This window comes from Aspergillus ibericus (assembly GCF_003184845.1).
Source record: "Aspergillus ibericus CBS 121593 unplaced genomic scaffold BO80scaffold_22, whole genome shotgun sequence".
Lineage (NCBI taxonomy): Eukaryota > Fungi > Ascomycota > Eurotiomycetes > Eurotiales > Aspergillaceae > Aspergillus > Aspergillus ibericus.
The window spans coordinates 143,640-158,026 of record NW_020292120.1 but is presented as its reverse complement, the minus strand read 5'-3'; the positions used below and the strand labels follow the sequence as shown (position 1 = coordinate 158,026).

The 14,387-nt window shown below is 55.4% G+C and overlaps 6 protein-coding genes across 6 annotated transcripts; 3 read left to right on the top strand and 3 right to left on the bottom strand.

Annotated features, from left to right (window-relative positions):
• Nucleotides 1-55: 55 nt before the first annotated feature.
• On the bottom strand, nucleotides 56-2,871 carry BO80DRAFT_502502 (putative DNA repair protein; the record flags this gene model as incomplete). Its single annotated transcript, XM_025724328.1, has 8 exons — nucleotides 2,739-2,871; nucleotides 2,665-2,682; nucleotides 2,476-2,609; nucleotides 2,331-2,429; nucleotides 2,130-2,283; nucleotides 1,810-2,078; nucleotides 1,179-1,763; nucleotides 56-1,129 (listed from the first exon to the last, which is right to left on the bottom strand). Exons 1-8 carry the CDS (start codon nucleotides 2,764-2,766, stop codon nucleotides 56-58), a joined length of 2,361 nt encoding a protein of 786 aa, XP_025574761.1. The 5' UTR covers nucleotides 2,767-2,871.
• Nucleotides 2,872-4,467: 1,596 nt separating this feature from the next.
• On the top strand, nucleotides 4,468-5,373 carry BO80DRAFT_455673 (uncharacterized protein; the record flags this gene model as incomplete). Its single annotated transcript, XM_025722126.1, has 1 exon — nucleotides 4,468-5,373. The coding sequence occupies one exon, from the start codon at nucleotides 4,468-4,470 to the stop codon at nucleotides 5,371-5,373; it is 906 nt and encodes a 301-aa protein (XP_025574760.1).
• Nucleotides 5,374-5,860: 487 nt separating this feature from the next.
• BO80DRAFT_455672 (nitrogen permease regulating protein NPR2) lies at nucleotides 5,861-7,721 on the top strand (the record flags this gene model as incomplete). The annotated part of the gene is made up of 4 exons (XM_025722125.1): nucleotides 5,861-5,903; nucleotides 5,962-6,390; nucleotides 6,461-6,597; nucleotides 6,657-7,721. 4 exons carry the CDS (start codon nucleotides 5,861-5,863, stop codon nucleotides 7,719-7,721), a joined length of 1,674 nt encoding a protein of 557 aa, XP_025574759.1.
• Nucleotides 7,722-7,835: 114 nt separating this feature from the next.
• Nucleotides 7,836-10,608, bottom strand: BO80DRAFT_425595 (histone acetyltransferase NGG1). Its single transcript, XM_025719553.1, has 3 exons — nucleotides 9,849-10,608; nucleotides 9,243-9,706; nucleotides 7,836-9,194 (listed from the first exon to the last, which is right to left on the bottom strand). The coding sequence occupies exons 1-3, from the start codon at nucleotides 10,391-10,393 to the stop codon at nucleotides 8,209-8,211; spliced, it is 1,995 nt and encodes a 664-aa protein (XP_025574758.1). The 5' UTR covers nucleotides 10,394-10,608; the 3' UTR covers nucleotides 7,836-8,208.
• Nucleotides 10,609-11,368: 760 nt separating this feature from the next.
• On the top strand, nucleotides 11,369-12,858 carry BO80DRAFT_435214 (RING-H2 finger protein; the record flags this gene model as incomplete). Its single annotated transcript, XM_025720903.1, has 4 exons — nucleotides 11,369-11,372; nucleotides 11,468-11,535; nucleotides 11,591-12,107; nucleotides 12,158-12,858. 4 exons carry the CDS (start codon nucleotides 11,369-11,371, stop codon nucleotides 12,856-12,858), a joined length of 1,290 nt encoding a protein of 429 aa, XP_025574757.1.
• A 53-nt stretch (nucleotides 12,859-12,911) lies between these two features.
• On the bottom strand, nucleotides 12,912-14,364 carry BO80DRAFT_502497 (uncharacterized protein). Its single transcript, XM_025724327.1, has 2 exons — nucleotides 13,610-14,364; nucleotides 12,912-13,526 (listed from the first exon to the last, which is right to left on the bottom strand). The coding sequence occupies exons 1-2, from the start codon at nucleotides 14,011-14,013 to the stop codon at nucleotides 13,004-13,006; spliced, it is 927 nt and encodes a 308-aa protein (XP_025574756.1). The 5' UTR covers nucleotides 14,014-14,364; the 3' UTR covers nucleotides 12,912-13,003.
• Between the last annotated feature and the right edge of the window lie 23 nt (nucleotides 14,365-14,387).

Genomic DNA, 14,387 nt, shown 5'->3' with positions numbered 1-14,387 from the left:
TCAAGCACATGTACAAAGGTATTCATACAAAAAATAGGAAACGAAGAAATTGAAATCAGAGTTCAATTTCCTCCTCAGTATGATTGTTCCCCGTCGACATTAGTGAAACTGACGCCCAGGCATCAAAGCTATCTGCTCTGGCGGCAAGGTATGCGTCTCGACGGATCTGACTTGATATTGATCGTCTCGTATCTTGACGTTGTCGTCGAGTATGATGACGATCGTCTGTGCCGTCGTAGTTGGGAATGGTGGTCATTACCTCTTCGTCTAAGTCTTCCTGGTGGTCGGGGTCGATGCTGGTTCCGGATTCTTGGGACTCAAATGCGGATGAGCTGAGGGAGAGGGATTGGCTGAGTTGGCTGTATAGTTGGGGGGCAGGGTCTGGGTTTGATTCTTCGGAGGGGTCTTCTGTGGGGGTGGCTTGTGGGTCTGGGTTAGTGTTGACGGGGGATGATTGAGTTACTACTATGTCCTGGTCTTTGTCTTTAGGTGTTGGTTTGGTCTTCGGTGGAGTGTCGGGCAGCGGATAAGGAGTGGGATCGATTTCTGATTTGGGGGGTTCGGTCTCTTCGTCGGTGTTCGTCCAGGAGGAAGGGAGGGAGCCGAGCTCGTAGAGCGAGCGCTCGGAGGGGTCGGCGTTGTTGAGAATGTGCCAGGCGCGACGGATCTCGTCTCGTCGTGCCTTTGCTGTCTCTGGGGTTGAGGCCGGGATGGTGAGGGGTTCGTTTACGGGTATCGGGGAGGGTTCTTCGATTGGGTCAAAGGACGATGGAAGGGGGATTTGATCTGAGGAGGAAGATTGTGGCTCGGCCATGGTTGGTCGAGGGCGCTCTGGGATACTACCATCTACCATGCTTGATGTTTGTTGGCTTGACTGCATCCTGAAAGAGCCCTCGTAGCGGGCACGTTTTCTGGCGCGGAGGTCTGGGTCGTTGACTGTCAGGTCTCGCATGTGTTGGTCGTGGACGAATGCGGTGCCGCTGCAGAGATGACCGAAGAGGGATTGTATGGATACTTCTTCGTCCCAATTTATTGGGTCAACTGTGCAGGGGTGGACATCTTTTGGTTTGAAGGCGGAGACGAGGTCGCAAAGTTCGGTGTAAGAGGAATGGCGGGAGTAGGGGAAGTGCTGGAGATGTTAGGGGTGGCTAGGAAGCGAGAACGTGGAGTATGCGTACAATGATCCTAGGGAGGGGATTGCCTTGTCCATCTCGTAGATGTGTGTGCTGGTTCGCATTGCCCGACCAGTCTTCCTCGTTTGGACGACCACGGCTCAGTATGCTTACCAAGTTCTCTAGAGACATGTCGTGTGCATCTTTCATCCCGTAGCTGTCGAGAGAGAGTACTCTGGTTTTGGATCGGAACGCATCGACAAGCGCTTGTCGTATTTGTGAAAGGGCTTTGGTGTCATGGATGCGTTCAAGACAAAGCTTCTCTAGCTGTTCTAGAGCTGATTGGTCTGGGAGCTCCAGTTCGTGGACTTGGTATAGATCCCCGCCTCCCCCGCCTGCTCCGATCTCCGGCATTTCTGAGCCGCCTGTTGTCCGGTTGACAATCGGTGCGATGTAGACGGTATCCCGAGAAGCTGCGGCAGGGCAGTGAACACCTGGCTCACAGCTATGGATGCGGGAGCTTTCATCCTCGCTAAGGCAGCCGGGAATGAACCTGTTTCCGAGTTCGTACCCACAGAGGAATGTGGCATCATTGACACCTTGTGAGGCAAGTGACCTATAAAGATCCATTTGGTATCGATCCACGTGGATCTGGCTGCATCAGTAAGAACACCGACTGTTGAAGTGCAAAACGCACCGTTGAATTGAGCGCCGCCGAAAGTGCCATCCAAACTTCTTCATAGCCGAATGTCCAGGCTCGGAAGTAGAATGTAGTGCTATCCGGATACGACTGGATCTTCTTCAATAACTCCTTCAAGCCTTCTGCCTTGGACGGAAAAGCGTGAAAGATATGTGATGGACGGGCGAAGGTGTTGTCGAGGTATATCTTGTCCAACCGCTTGTTTCCCAAAGTGTAAGGGATAAGAACGGGGTTCCGGGTGATGCTGTTAACCCACCAGGGTTCCGCTGGAGATCATCAGATACAAGCCTGCAGTAGCTCTTGAGGAATCTGCATACCACGGATATCGCCAGTGTATAAGATAGCTTTCCCGTTACCCTCTATCAGGAACATGACTGCGCCTGTACAATGGTTCGCATCGAATAGAGTGACTCGGATTGACAGCCGTGGGGTAAGTTCTAGCTCGGTTGGGGTGTTCAAAGGGATAGGTCTCTGCTCTAGTGAGCTGACAGGTCAGTTCCTTGCTAGGTAAAACGTACCAGTAGCTTAGACAGGTGTTTGTAATGCAGTCTTCGAGACTCTAGAATGCCTTTGCTAAAGTTCATACGATGCGGATACTTTTCGATGCGGAGGAGCATCTGAGAGGGTATGAGATTGCGTCACAGGCCTCCAATCAGCACATACCTCTCGAGTGGCTGCAGAGCAATAGATGAATGGAGTCCTGAAGGACTCCAGCCCGTGAAGATGGTCACTATGGACATGACTGAGGAAACAGGCGAGGGGAGGTGGTCTGTCAGGATTCTTGCAGAAGTAGTCGACTGCAGAATTTCAGCGTCGGCATCCCACAGTTCGGGGGGCTTATCGAATCCTTACTCTGAATGGAGGGAAATTCTACTATGCGTTAGAGGGCCGTTTTAGCTTATGAGGGACCGGAAGTATAGACCTACCCCGGACGGCCCCATCAAAGGTCGACATGGGACGTGGTGGCGCCGGAATGGACGAGGGCTAGAGCGGGATGCAGCTAATTCATCCTGGGTCAACGGATGGCTCGGTCGACGACAGCACCACGGAGGATGATGAGTTGGAGAGGAGGGGAGACGCGAAAAGTGGAAGAAGGCGTGGTGGCCGCCATCCCCCGTCGGGAGTGTGGATGCACGTGACCGTGGATATTACGAATGATACGATACGGTGAAGGAAAGGCCATCATGACGAGGAAGTGTGATTTGGTTTCTCTCACTGGCACCATTGGAGATGAGAAGCTGGAGCCATGATGAGATGCCTGCCCGATCTCCAACTAACCTTACCGCCTCTTGCCCGGACCCTGTCTGATAACTCTGATTTGCGAGCCGACTTATCTCCGTCGTTCCCAACCCTTATGCACGAAGACTGACCGGTCCCTCCACGGATGGATCAACAGGCAACTGCAACTGCTCGCCCGCTTGGCTAGACCCTTGTGTTCCGCGAAGAAGAGAATTATCCTGACCCTATCACGGTGTAACCCGGGGGCCCTCAGGGCGAGTACCTACATGAGCCCGGCGTGGAAGCCAGCGGGCACTGGCAGAGCGTCCCGACCAGCGACCAAGTGGCCTTGCAGGGGCACCACCGTGAGGCGAGTGGGCGTTGAGACCCGCTCGCCAGCGCAGGTTTGGTGCCATCCATGGCTCGAGATTGGGGAGGCGGCCAACTTGTCTTGCGATGGATCTTCCTGTTGTCACGGATTTAGTTTTCGCTAACTCACGACTCCACGCAGTTCGTTTCCTATGCGCTGGTCATTTGCAAGCGTGGTCTGGTCGCTCCCCAGGTGTCAGCCGACTGGCACCAAAGGAACCGGGCCTGATATAAAGATGCCGTCGTTCGCTCACCCGTTGAACTCGATCCTTTCCGTCATCACTACCGCTTCTCTTTTGCTTTTCCCTGATTGGGAACAGCCCTACGACCGACAGCGATCATCGTCATGGGCCCTTCTTGCAACTGGTGATTGACAAGTTGACGGATCAGGCTTTGGGTCCTAACGGTACCTGAACTCAAGGCGCTTGGTGGTGTGTCACCCTCACCTCTCAGGAGCCCAACGGTCTCCGACGTCACCGAAGAGATAAATATCAAGTCTGGGGACAAGTGACCAACATTCCGGCCGCCGTGTTTCATATTATCCATCCTCCCCTCAACCCACGTGTGGTACGGATTTCAAGTGTTGATCCGGTGGAGGCATGCCTCGCTCTGTGTCGCCCTCCCCTATCTGAGAAATAAACCGCCTGACAACCGTTTCATTTATTGAATGCGGGCCGTGGCTGAAACCGTGGCGAGATCTGACGACGGCTCTGCGGCACCCTCCTATTCTTCTGGCCCGTCTCCGTTTCCCGCTATTGCCTGACGATCCCAACGGCCCCCTTCCGCAACCAGATCCATTCGCATTCACTGTCCCTTTCTGCTCTCCTCCTTCGATCCATTCCCTTCCTGGATTGAGCGAACGATCATTCATCCTAGCGTTCTCCATCTTCTCCTCACTTTTCTCTCTTTGCTTCTTTTCAGGACCTACAGTCCGTCTTCTAATCGACTTCCCTCTCCCTTCGTTGTATATACTTGCCTGCTTCCTGGTACTATACCTCCGTTCCTTATCACCCGCTCTCCGTCACCAACCCTCATTATCAACACCACTACCAACCAACTACCACCACCATGCATAAACCTTCGCTGGCTCAAATAGTGCACAGCACACTGTTTCCGCGCCCGCGCGCAAGCGATCCGGCCACCTTTTCTGCGCACATCACTCGCAACCTGGTTCCAGAAGTCCGAATCGAGACGTCGACGTTCTATGGATCTCTGGACTGCCCCGAGGCTCAATATCCCGGGCTTGACTATTCATACGGTCCTCATCGCATGAGGTTGGGCCGATTCCCATGGCATCGCAGACTGTTCCGAGCCTTTGATGAGCTTGGCCTTACCGAGACTGAGATCTCTTCCTTATGTCGCTGGGAGGGCACCAAGTCGGCGCGGGAGCGTTACGAAAAGGAAGAAGGGGTGAAAGTACGCGATACTACCGCAGATAGCATCCGGCCCGCGTCCCCCTCTCCCCTCCCCTCTATTGAAGTCCACTACGAGGACTACGAGGATGACGAGGAACCTTTCCCGGAAGTGGACCTCCACTTTGATACATGCGAAACTGTGCGCCCCACCAGCGGCCTGATTGATGATCGGGGAATCGACTGTATTGTGGAAGAAAAAGACGAGGAAGATTCAAGCGATGACGAGATGGAAAGCTGCGGCGTGGAGCTGAACCATCGCCTGATGGCGGCGACCGCAGCCCGCGAACAGGGGGACGACGTGCCACTGGATGAAGACTGGGAGCAGTGGCTGAAGGAAGCCGGAGAGCGAGGAAGCTACACCGACGTGCTTAGTGCAATCCGCATGGGCCAACCATTGAGTTACCTTTACGACATGCCTTCTTCAATGCCACCGCTCGGGAGGGCAGGTGTTCGACCATCCGCCTCACTTTCCGAGCCATTTATCGCACCCACCCCGTCCATACTGTCGGGCAGGGGGGTCCGGCGCTATGCTCATTCGCCATCCCGGGCGGGACGCTAGAATCGCCGTCGACTGAATTTCCTTCTTTGCGAGTTCACCATTAGCGAACGGGTTCGGCTCCTTTGATCATGCATTTGCGGCGCTTCCCCGGTGGAATTTGTGGCGACCATTCCTCATTGCTCCGTTTTCTCATTCCCATTACTGTTGCTGCGCTGATAGATTTCCTGTCATCTTGTGCGTCATCATCTCACACTTACTGTTGTAATACCCCTGACCAATTTGCGGCACCCTTTTGCGATAGACTCGCTCCCATCGGTCATCTCTAAAAATAAATTGCAGATTACAATTCCGATGGAAAGACCAAAATAGTGTAATCCGATCCGATAGTGTTGCGAATTGCGAGAGTAGTGGCTGATGACTTATGGGGAAGGGGGGGCGCGGTCGCCGATTGCGGGTCGATTACTATTCTTATGCTGGCTGGAGCTCCCCGCGGCTCCCCGCCACTTGCCAGTTCCAATTCTCCGCCTCGGATGCCTCCAATTCCACCATGATCAGGGCCATCTTCTACAGCAAGTTCGACACGCAGGAAGGTGGGCAGCCACATCCCGAAAAAATTATTGACTGCCACTCACTGACTGGCTTCCACAGGGCCCAAGGTCGTCCACCAAGTCCCCGATGGCGCCATTGTCCCCTCCGCGACCGCCCCCTCACAGCCCCTCTTCCTGACCTTCTCTGACATCTCCTTCTTCGTGATCCCCCGGCAAGAGCTCTGCGGTAACCTGATTCAGGTCTGCACCAATGGATATCGCATCCTGGGCTATCCGATCTGCATGAAGTCCCTTCGGTATGACCGGAACGAGTTCATCTTTAACTTCTGCGTGGTGCTTTCCGAGGAGGAGGATTTCAGCACCTACAAGAGCGTCGTTCAGAAGCTAGCGGATCTGATGCACGGATTGGAGGAGCAAAATGGGTTCCTGTCCAGGGATCACTCCAAATCGGGTGAAGGGAAGGTCTACAGTCTGTGTGAGACGCTGATGGAAGATTTGAATAACTACTGCGAGTGCATGATCCCAATCGGTAACTCCTACCCTTTCAGTCGCGGCGGGTCTACCCCAATCCGAGATGCTGACAGGGGATGATGACCCAGATGAGCTGAACACCCTGAACATCAAGCTGTTTCCTGTCTATCCGGCCCCTCCGCCCGTCAAGGCATGGCATGTGCCTCTCTTCACAGTCCGATACCAGACCTTCATGGATGAGAACTGGGATCTGACCATGCAACGGGTACGATGCAACCCAGCCAGCCCCCTGCTGCACGTCAGCCAGCTGAACTCCCCCTCCAGATCGTCCCCCACATCAATGGCGTCAATAGCGTCCGCATCATCTCCATCCTCGCTGACACCGACTTCTCCCTAACGTGCCGTGCCATCCGTCATCTTCTTTACTATGGCTGCCTGTTCCTCCTCGACATCTTCTCCTTCTCAGCCATCTACGCCCCAACCGCCCAGTTCAGCTCCACAATCGCAACAGATGAAGATATGCAGCAGGAGTGCGCCCGCTACGTCAACACCATCTTCGCCTCTCCAATCAGCGCCGCGTCCGCTGCCCTCGCCCCGGGCTACCCCCCGCATTACGACCCCGACGCCGTCTGGCCACCAGTCGGCGACCCCTTCACCACCAGCAGCACCAGTGAAATCACCATTCCCAGCCGAAGCCCCAGTCGAACTCCTAGCCCGAGTCCCAGCGCCGCCACCATCCCATCCAGCAGTCGAACCACATCCCCGGCCCCAGCAACTGCCACAGACGACGATGCCACCGCAACCACCACCCACCCCACGGAACTTCAGCTCGTCGATGGCGTCGGCATCGTGGAACTCTACGCCAGCCTCAAACAAGGCCAGAGCATCAAACAATGGTACCTCCAACACAGCCGCAAACTAGCCCATATCGATATCCGCCGCTTCATCACCTTTGGCATAATCAAAGGATTCCTTTACCGCGTGCACAAATACGCCTACGCGACTGGTAATCCAGCCCCGCCTCTGAAATCCTCCCACTATCACCACGCCTCAACCACATTCCACTCTCCCAGCGGGCCGTCATCACGCGGCCCAGGCACGGGCGCGAACAGCCCCTACGCATCCAGTGCGGGAGACGATCCTGCACCGATTGTGCAGCACGAGGGAACAGGCCTTCCAACGTCTGTGTACAGCGGAAGTCGACCCGCCACGATTGTCACAATTGAGGGCGAGGAAGAGGAAGATGATATTGATGACAAGACATTGTCCAAGTATCTCGACGGAATGCATTGTTTCGATCAGATCTGCACAGAATTAGAGATCAGTGAGCGGGAGCTAACGATAAGGCTGAAGAGGTTCCCGGGGGAGGTGTTGATATTACATCGATGACGGCGCGGCATCTATCATTCCCGTATAGAGATTCTTTGTTGATATTGATACCCATTAAAATTACAGCCCAGTTATCATCAACCCAAATCTACTTGCTAAACTATCAAGTAGGAGTAACATCGTAAAGTTGAGTGGTATTAATAGCCTTCCTCTGCTCACCTATCGTATCCTATCCGAAAGAATATAGGTATCTTCTTAGATACGTACGTATCCGTAACGTCTGCCAAACGCCCATCCATCAAGTAATTCATCCATCGATCAATAAGTAACATCCCCCCACAACGCCAGTCATAACCCGGAAACCAAAGCCCCTCAAGTCCATAGAGGGAGACACAGACAACTCAAAATCGTGATCTAACGTATCAATACAGGCCCCACTCCGAGCATCGCTAACATGGCACAGCAAAAAACGAAAAGATGTACAGCGAAACAAATATAAACCAACCCGAGTTAGAGTTAGTCAAAAGTGGGTATTGAGAATCATTCATCACTCCTGTTCTTCGTCCCAGCCCTCGACTTCGGCCTTCTCGTACTCGGCCATCAGAGCTGGGTCAAAGACGGTTTCGGCCTTGCCTGGTACGCTGGTCTTGCAGTCTTTGAAGACGGGGCCGATGCAATCACGCCACCGCTTGCGTCGGTCCATGAGGGTGCGGGCAACGTCGCCGATGGCGGGGCGGCCGACACCCGCTGCGCTGACGACATGGCTGCCGCCGCCTGCGCCGCCGGGGCGGTGTTTGGCCTGCGAGCCCTTCTTGCTCTTGCCGAGAGTGCGGGTGCGCTTGAGATAGGCTTGCTGCACTTGCGAGTCGAGGTCGTCGTGGATGGTCATGTACTCTTGGTGGGCCATGCGTTCACGGGCGATCTCCAGGAGGCGGGTTTTGCGGGCGCTGTTGATGATCATTTGCTTTTTGAGCTCGCTTTGGAGAAGGCGGAGCCGCTGGGCGATGTCATCGTCGTAGTGGGCGTCGTAGTCGGGGTTGTCATCGGCGCCGAGGAAGCCGACGTGGCGGAGTTCGGCTTTGAGTCGCTCGTCCAGCTGTGCGTGATCGAGCTTCGCGGCGGGAACTTTGAAGTTGTTGGGAGAGGCGTCGGGGAATGCGGTCGCCGAGGGGAGAGGCTTGCTCTCAGAGTCCCCAGCTGGGTGGTCAATGTCCATAGAGTCGCCGTTCATGGGGCCATTAGCGACATCGCCGTTGACGGAGCCATTGGCGGTGCCTTCATCGGGAGGAGCACGATGCTCGTAACGTAATAGGGAGTAGAGGCGGCTCACGACAGGACCCACGGAGATCTTGTCGGTTTCGAGGGTTTCGTCGGTCACCTGGTCAATGTTTCCCCGGCCCTGGTTGAGAGGCAACCGCTCTTTGTCACCGTTAGCCTGGTCAACGTTCATGAGTCCGTCATCCTCAGCCCACGTCTCCGTGTAGTGTTTCTTTCCGCGTCTGGGCATGATGAAGGGGGTCGCTCGATCACCCTGTGGCTATTAGCAAATGGTCGTATCGGAGCCGATCAGAATGCCCACCTTCTCTTTCAGAAACGCCATGTCCTCCTCCGTCAATGGGCGGACGTAGGGGTCGACATAGGCAAGGAACGTATTGGCGCTGACTTGGTTGGTCGGCTTGGCGTTGCTGAAATCCCGATCTGGAGGGGAGCCCGCCATCAGATGGCTCAGATCACTCCAGGGAAAACGATTTACGCTGTAGATCACCTTCTTCTCCTCGTCTGTCATGTCTGGAGTGACGTCCCGAATATGGTACACGGTCGGATCATCGAACTTGAGTGGGTTGGGGCCGAAGACTTGCACCTGTGGCACAGCCGGGGCGGGCTCAGGCTGGTGTGACTCGGAACTATCATCGGACCCGGGCGACCCTGCATCATCGGCAGTGTCGGCCGCGGCTGGCCGAGGCGACGTTCGCAACGAAGGTGACAGTGATGAGGCCTCTTCGGAAGGCGCGTGCTTCGACTTTTTGGAAGCTGGCGATGCGGCTGGCGATGAGTTAACTACGCAGATCATGGGATACAGAGTGTATATAGTAGGTATGGGGTGATGGGTTGGGTTCAAGACCGTGCAGTCCAGGGTTGTGGAAGCCACACCGCGTATCCATCTGGGAATGCAGCACCGACGTACCTCCTTCAACTTTTGTCTCGGCGCCATCCTGTCGTGCGATGTCATGGGCGCCGTGAGCCAGCGGGCGTTCCTCTTTGGAGCTGCTCCCGCGCTCCTTTCGTCTCTTCAACTTCCCTCCCTTTAACACCTTTTCTTCCTCCTCATCATCAGCTTCACGCTTCATCTTCACGCGGTCGCTACCATCTCTCTCGGCTGACTCTGGTTCTTCGACCACCTCCTTGCGCTTCTGTGATAGCTCCCGGATGCCAGCATTGCATGCGTCACTCCGAGTTTCGGCTAGCTGGCTGAGGGTCTTGAGGTGTTCCATCAACAACTCGAGCGACTTGGAGTCGGGGATAGGGCCAACACCACCCATGCGCTCCAGGAGTTCTCCATATTGTATGGCGGAAGGGGTCAGGATCAACTTGGAGGCATCGTTGTCGAGGTAGATGTGGAGCTGGGCGGGGGCGGTCGGGCCGGCGCTGAAGCTGGAGTTGGGGGTGGTGTTGCGACTTCGGGAGGGTCGCGCTTCGCGACCTTTGCCCTTGCCTTTACTAGCTGTGGGCATCTTGACGGGAATGGCGGTTGTCGAGATGCGATGCGATGCGATGCGCGAAGGGGGTGGGCAATGAGATGTGGTCTGGACTGGTAATGGAACTTAATAGCCCATGATGCTTGTGCTTCAAGATAGTGGCCCCTGAAAGTGAACACTGACTCGGGCACGGGATTCACCTGCTAGGATCCCTGCATCAAAGAGCAATGCTCACAGCGTCTCGAGGTGTGGTGAATTGGAGGGGGATTGTTGTTGATGGTGAGCCTGGACGGAGATGCCCGGCCTCCCACGTGATGGGGCATGTGATCTCACGTGGCGAGACCATCACATGATGTCAGCATTGGAGCTCCCGCGGGTCACGTGAGAGACTACCGAGGAAAGGGTCCACCGCGGGTGGGAGGGACCCGATCTACATCCACCCTGCAGCAGACGGTAGTACAACAGCTATGAAGTCGGCCTGGAGCACTCGCCCATTAGCAGTCCCAGAGTCATGCAATTACACAGGACTCCTGGACGAAGTGAAGATGCTTGCATCCCAGGTCTCATCGGTTCACTGAGGTTTATTTTTAGCCCTCACTGGAAATGCCTTGGATTCCTCCCGCAAACGTCATTCACTGCAAACAGCGTTCCAAGACCATGGGTGGTCTGAACAAGCAAAATGAACCTCCAAGAGGCAGCCACCGGAGCAGCACCACATCAAACCTGCAGGGTCTCTCAGCATAGGCTTGGCCTTCTTACAGGTGGCCGCAGCCACTATCCGCGACTGGCAGTCGAGTCGACCTGACATGTCAGCATTCTTCCATAGACGAGATAATATATTGCCTCTGCCCTCGCATTCTTCCCTTTGCAGTAGTCGTCGTGCGTCTGACGTCGACCCTTGCCCAACTCGGTGCAAGATACGGACGATGATGCTCCCTGGACTTCGATTTTAAGCTGCTGGAATCCTCCTGGGTGGACGGACCCGTGCTAGTTGCACGATCGTGTTTCACAATGAGTATGCTCCCTTGCTCGAGAGAATGCTGCACATTCCAGCGTAGATCTCAACCTCCTATCAATGTCGGGGCGATCGCTGATAATGCCTCCATCTAGCTGCCAAATCGCTCACCACGGTTGCTACGCTTTTTGCAGACCCGAGCAATACCACGGCCTCTCTGAATGTACGTCACAAACGCCCCGGAACTGCGGTGTGAGAAGCTTACCAGGGACATCTAGGAAAGCTCAATTTTTTCTCTCAGGCTCGACAGCACCGTTCAGACGCTGTCCAAGCAAAATGCCCCGGACAAAAGCCCGATTGAGGGATTACTCTTCGTTCCCCTCCTCGATGCTCAGAACCGGTGCAACAATGCCACCGCTCCGCTCATACCGGCCAATGTCACCCGCCTCCAGGGCGTCACCCCGTTCGGAACTCGTATGATCGGGCTGGCGCCCTGGATAAACGACGAATGTACACAGGCGTTTCTGAATGCCTCGCAGCATCCCAGGCCAGACGCGCTGGTCTTCTTCCTGCCGTCCAACGATGATACCAAACCGCCGTCCGCAAATGACCCGGTGTGGCTGCTAGGAGGCAGTGCTGCGTGGCAATCGCGGAATGACTTTCCGGTTTACGCAATTCCCGGCGCGGCGGGTGTGACCCTGATGGCCCAGCTGTCACGGGATGGGACGATGAACCAGACTGCATTAGCGCAAACACAGTCAGGGGTTTCCCGACTGATGGCAGTCATTGATATAGGTGAGTGCCAGCGCTGCCGGGCTTGAGCAGTGGGAGCTGACATTGCCTAGACAGCGGCGGAAAGAAAATGCCCAGTATCTGGGGGTTCATTCTCGCCATTCTCGGGACGATACTCGTCCTCACCATCATACTCCTTCTATTCTATCAGCTTGTGCACAAAAGACACCAACGAGAGCTCCAGCGCCGCCTCGAGGCCGGGGAAGCGGACCTGGAACAGCTGGCACAGCATCATGTCAAGATTCCGCCCGAGTTCTTGGAGACGATGCCCATCTACCTCTATCCGGGCCCAGATGCGAGCGACAGTGGCACACAAAATGAAATCGCACCGTTCCGGGAGCCATTAGCGGACATTATCGAAGAGAACGAGGTAGAGGACGCGACGAGTCAGCCGCCCCGGGTGGCAGACGATGAGCCCGAAAAAGCAACGGATGACGAACCCGTCAGACGACCACCACAATCCGCGACGATGAGCCACCCGGATGCCGCGTATGCGCAGCACCAGAACCGACTTAGTCGGCTGCAGACCACATGCGCGATCTGCCTCGACGACTATGTGCCGATGTTGTCGAGGGTGCGCGAGCTCCCATGTGGGCACATCTTCCATCCACCGTGCATCGACACGTCGCTGATGCAGAGTAGCAGCCTCTGCCCATTATGCAAGAAGAGCGTGCTGCCAGGAGGGTGGCTGGCGTATCCGGGAATTGACACGACGATGCACAGCGACCCTTGGCTGCAAACCGCCCATTCCTGATGATGACCGATGACTGTGACAAGATGATAAACTGTAGATGATACCCGACGGATATAGACATGAATATATGGAGTGTGTATACAGCCATTCCGACATGATATGAATACATAGATGCCTCTATAAGGATTTTGTACCGAGTAAACCCTCACGCAAACTTATCATGCTTCCCCCTCACCTTCACATCCAACACGGCCTCATGAAAATCGCCCTCCTTTCTCGCCTTCCGCAACCTCCGCACCTCATCCTCATCCAACCTCCTCCCCACAATGCCCTCCAACTCCTTCCGCCCGATCTTCTCCCGCGCCTTGATCTCCTTACTCGCCTGAATGCGCGGCTTGAAGCGCGCCTGCATCCGCACCCGGACATTCGTCCCTTCATTCGACTCTACCTTGGTCTCATCCCCGCGCACCTCAACCTTGACCCCGGATGCCGTCGTCTTGGACAACACCTCCTTGGCACAGAGAAACGTCGGCTTGTTCTTGTTCTCCTTCCCTTGAGCTTGTCCTTCCGGCGTATCGGCATCACCGGTTGTAGTCGCACTGCTCGCCGTCCCTACATTAAAGAACCCACCCCCGCCACTCTCCGACTCGGTGATGGTGAAGATCTCGTGTCGTGAAACGGCTGAGGCAGCGGCGGAGAGAATTCCGTGTTTGTCGCTGGTGAGGTATCTATCATTCCAAATTCGCATTAGCACATCAAGAACCCAAATTCATCCAAAATTGCAAGAAGAGAAGATGATGGAGAAACATACTTCCCACTCCCCCCCCTCAAACTCCACCCCTCAATCCCCGCCACCTTCGTCGCAACCCACACCTGCCGAACATCATGCGGTTCCGCCGTCGCCGGATCCCCCTCAATCAAGTTCTCGATTTGGCTAGCGAAGACCGTCCCGTGCGCGTCCGTCGCGAGACATGTCGGTGGGTTGGTGCGGAGGACGAGGAGGATGGGGCCCGAGATGTCGGTTGGCGTGTCGGCTGAGACCCAGGATTGGTCGGAGAGGGTGGAGGCGTCTTCTTCTTCGTTGATTGCGGGGGGTTGGGATTCGGAGGAGGTGGTCAGGGTCGGTTTCTTTTTGGGTGCGGAGGAAGTGGAGGAGTCTGTGGTGTGTTTGCGTTTCTTGGGCTTGTCGCCTTTGAAGGTTAGGGGTTTTACCATTTTGGGTTGTTGGTTTGGGTGAGAGGTGGGGGGTGAAGAGGTAGAGGGAGGGAGGAAGGAGGATCAATAGGTTGGTTGAGGGTGTGTGACTGGGGAGATGGTGACAGTAGTGACGGTGGTGGTGACGGAGCTTGGGTGGAGAAGATTTCATGGGCGATCTTATCGATAGCAGGTCCCGAGCCGAGTGCAGCTCATCCCTGGGTTCAACTTCTCTGCGGTTGAACCAAGCTATCTCCAGCTGACCCTACCACCATGTCTGGGGTATAGCTCTCAAGGTCCTTGAGATGATGGACTTCAGGCTAGCGACTATGAGTAAAGTGTCTACACGTCAGGTACCTTGGTGGCTCCCCGGGTGACCCCCGGGGTCCCCGTTC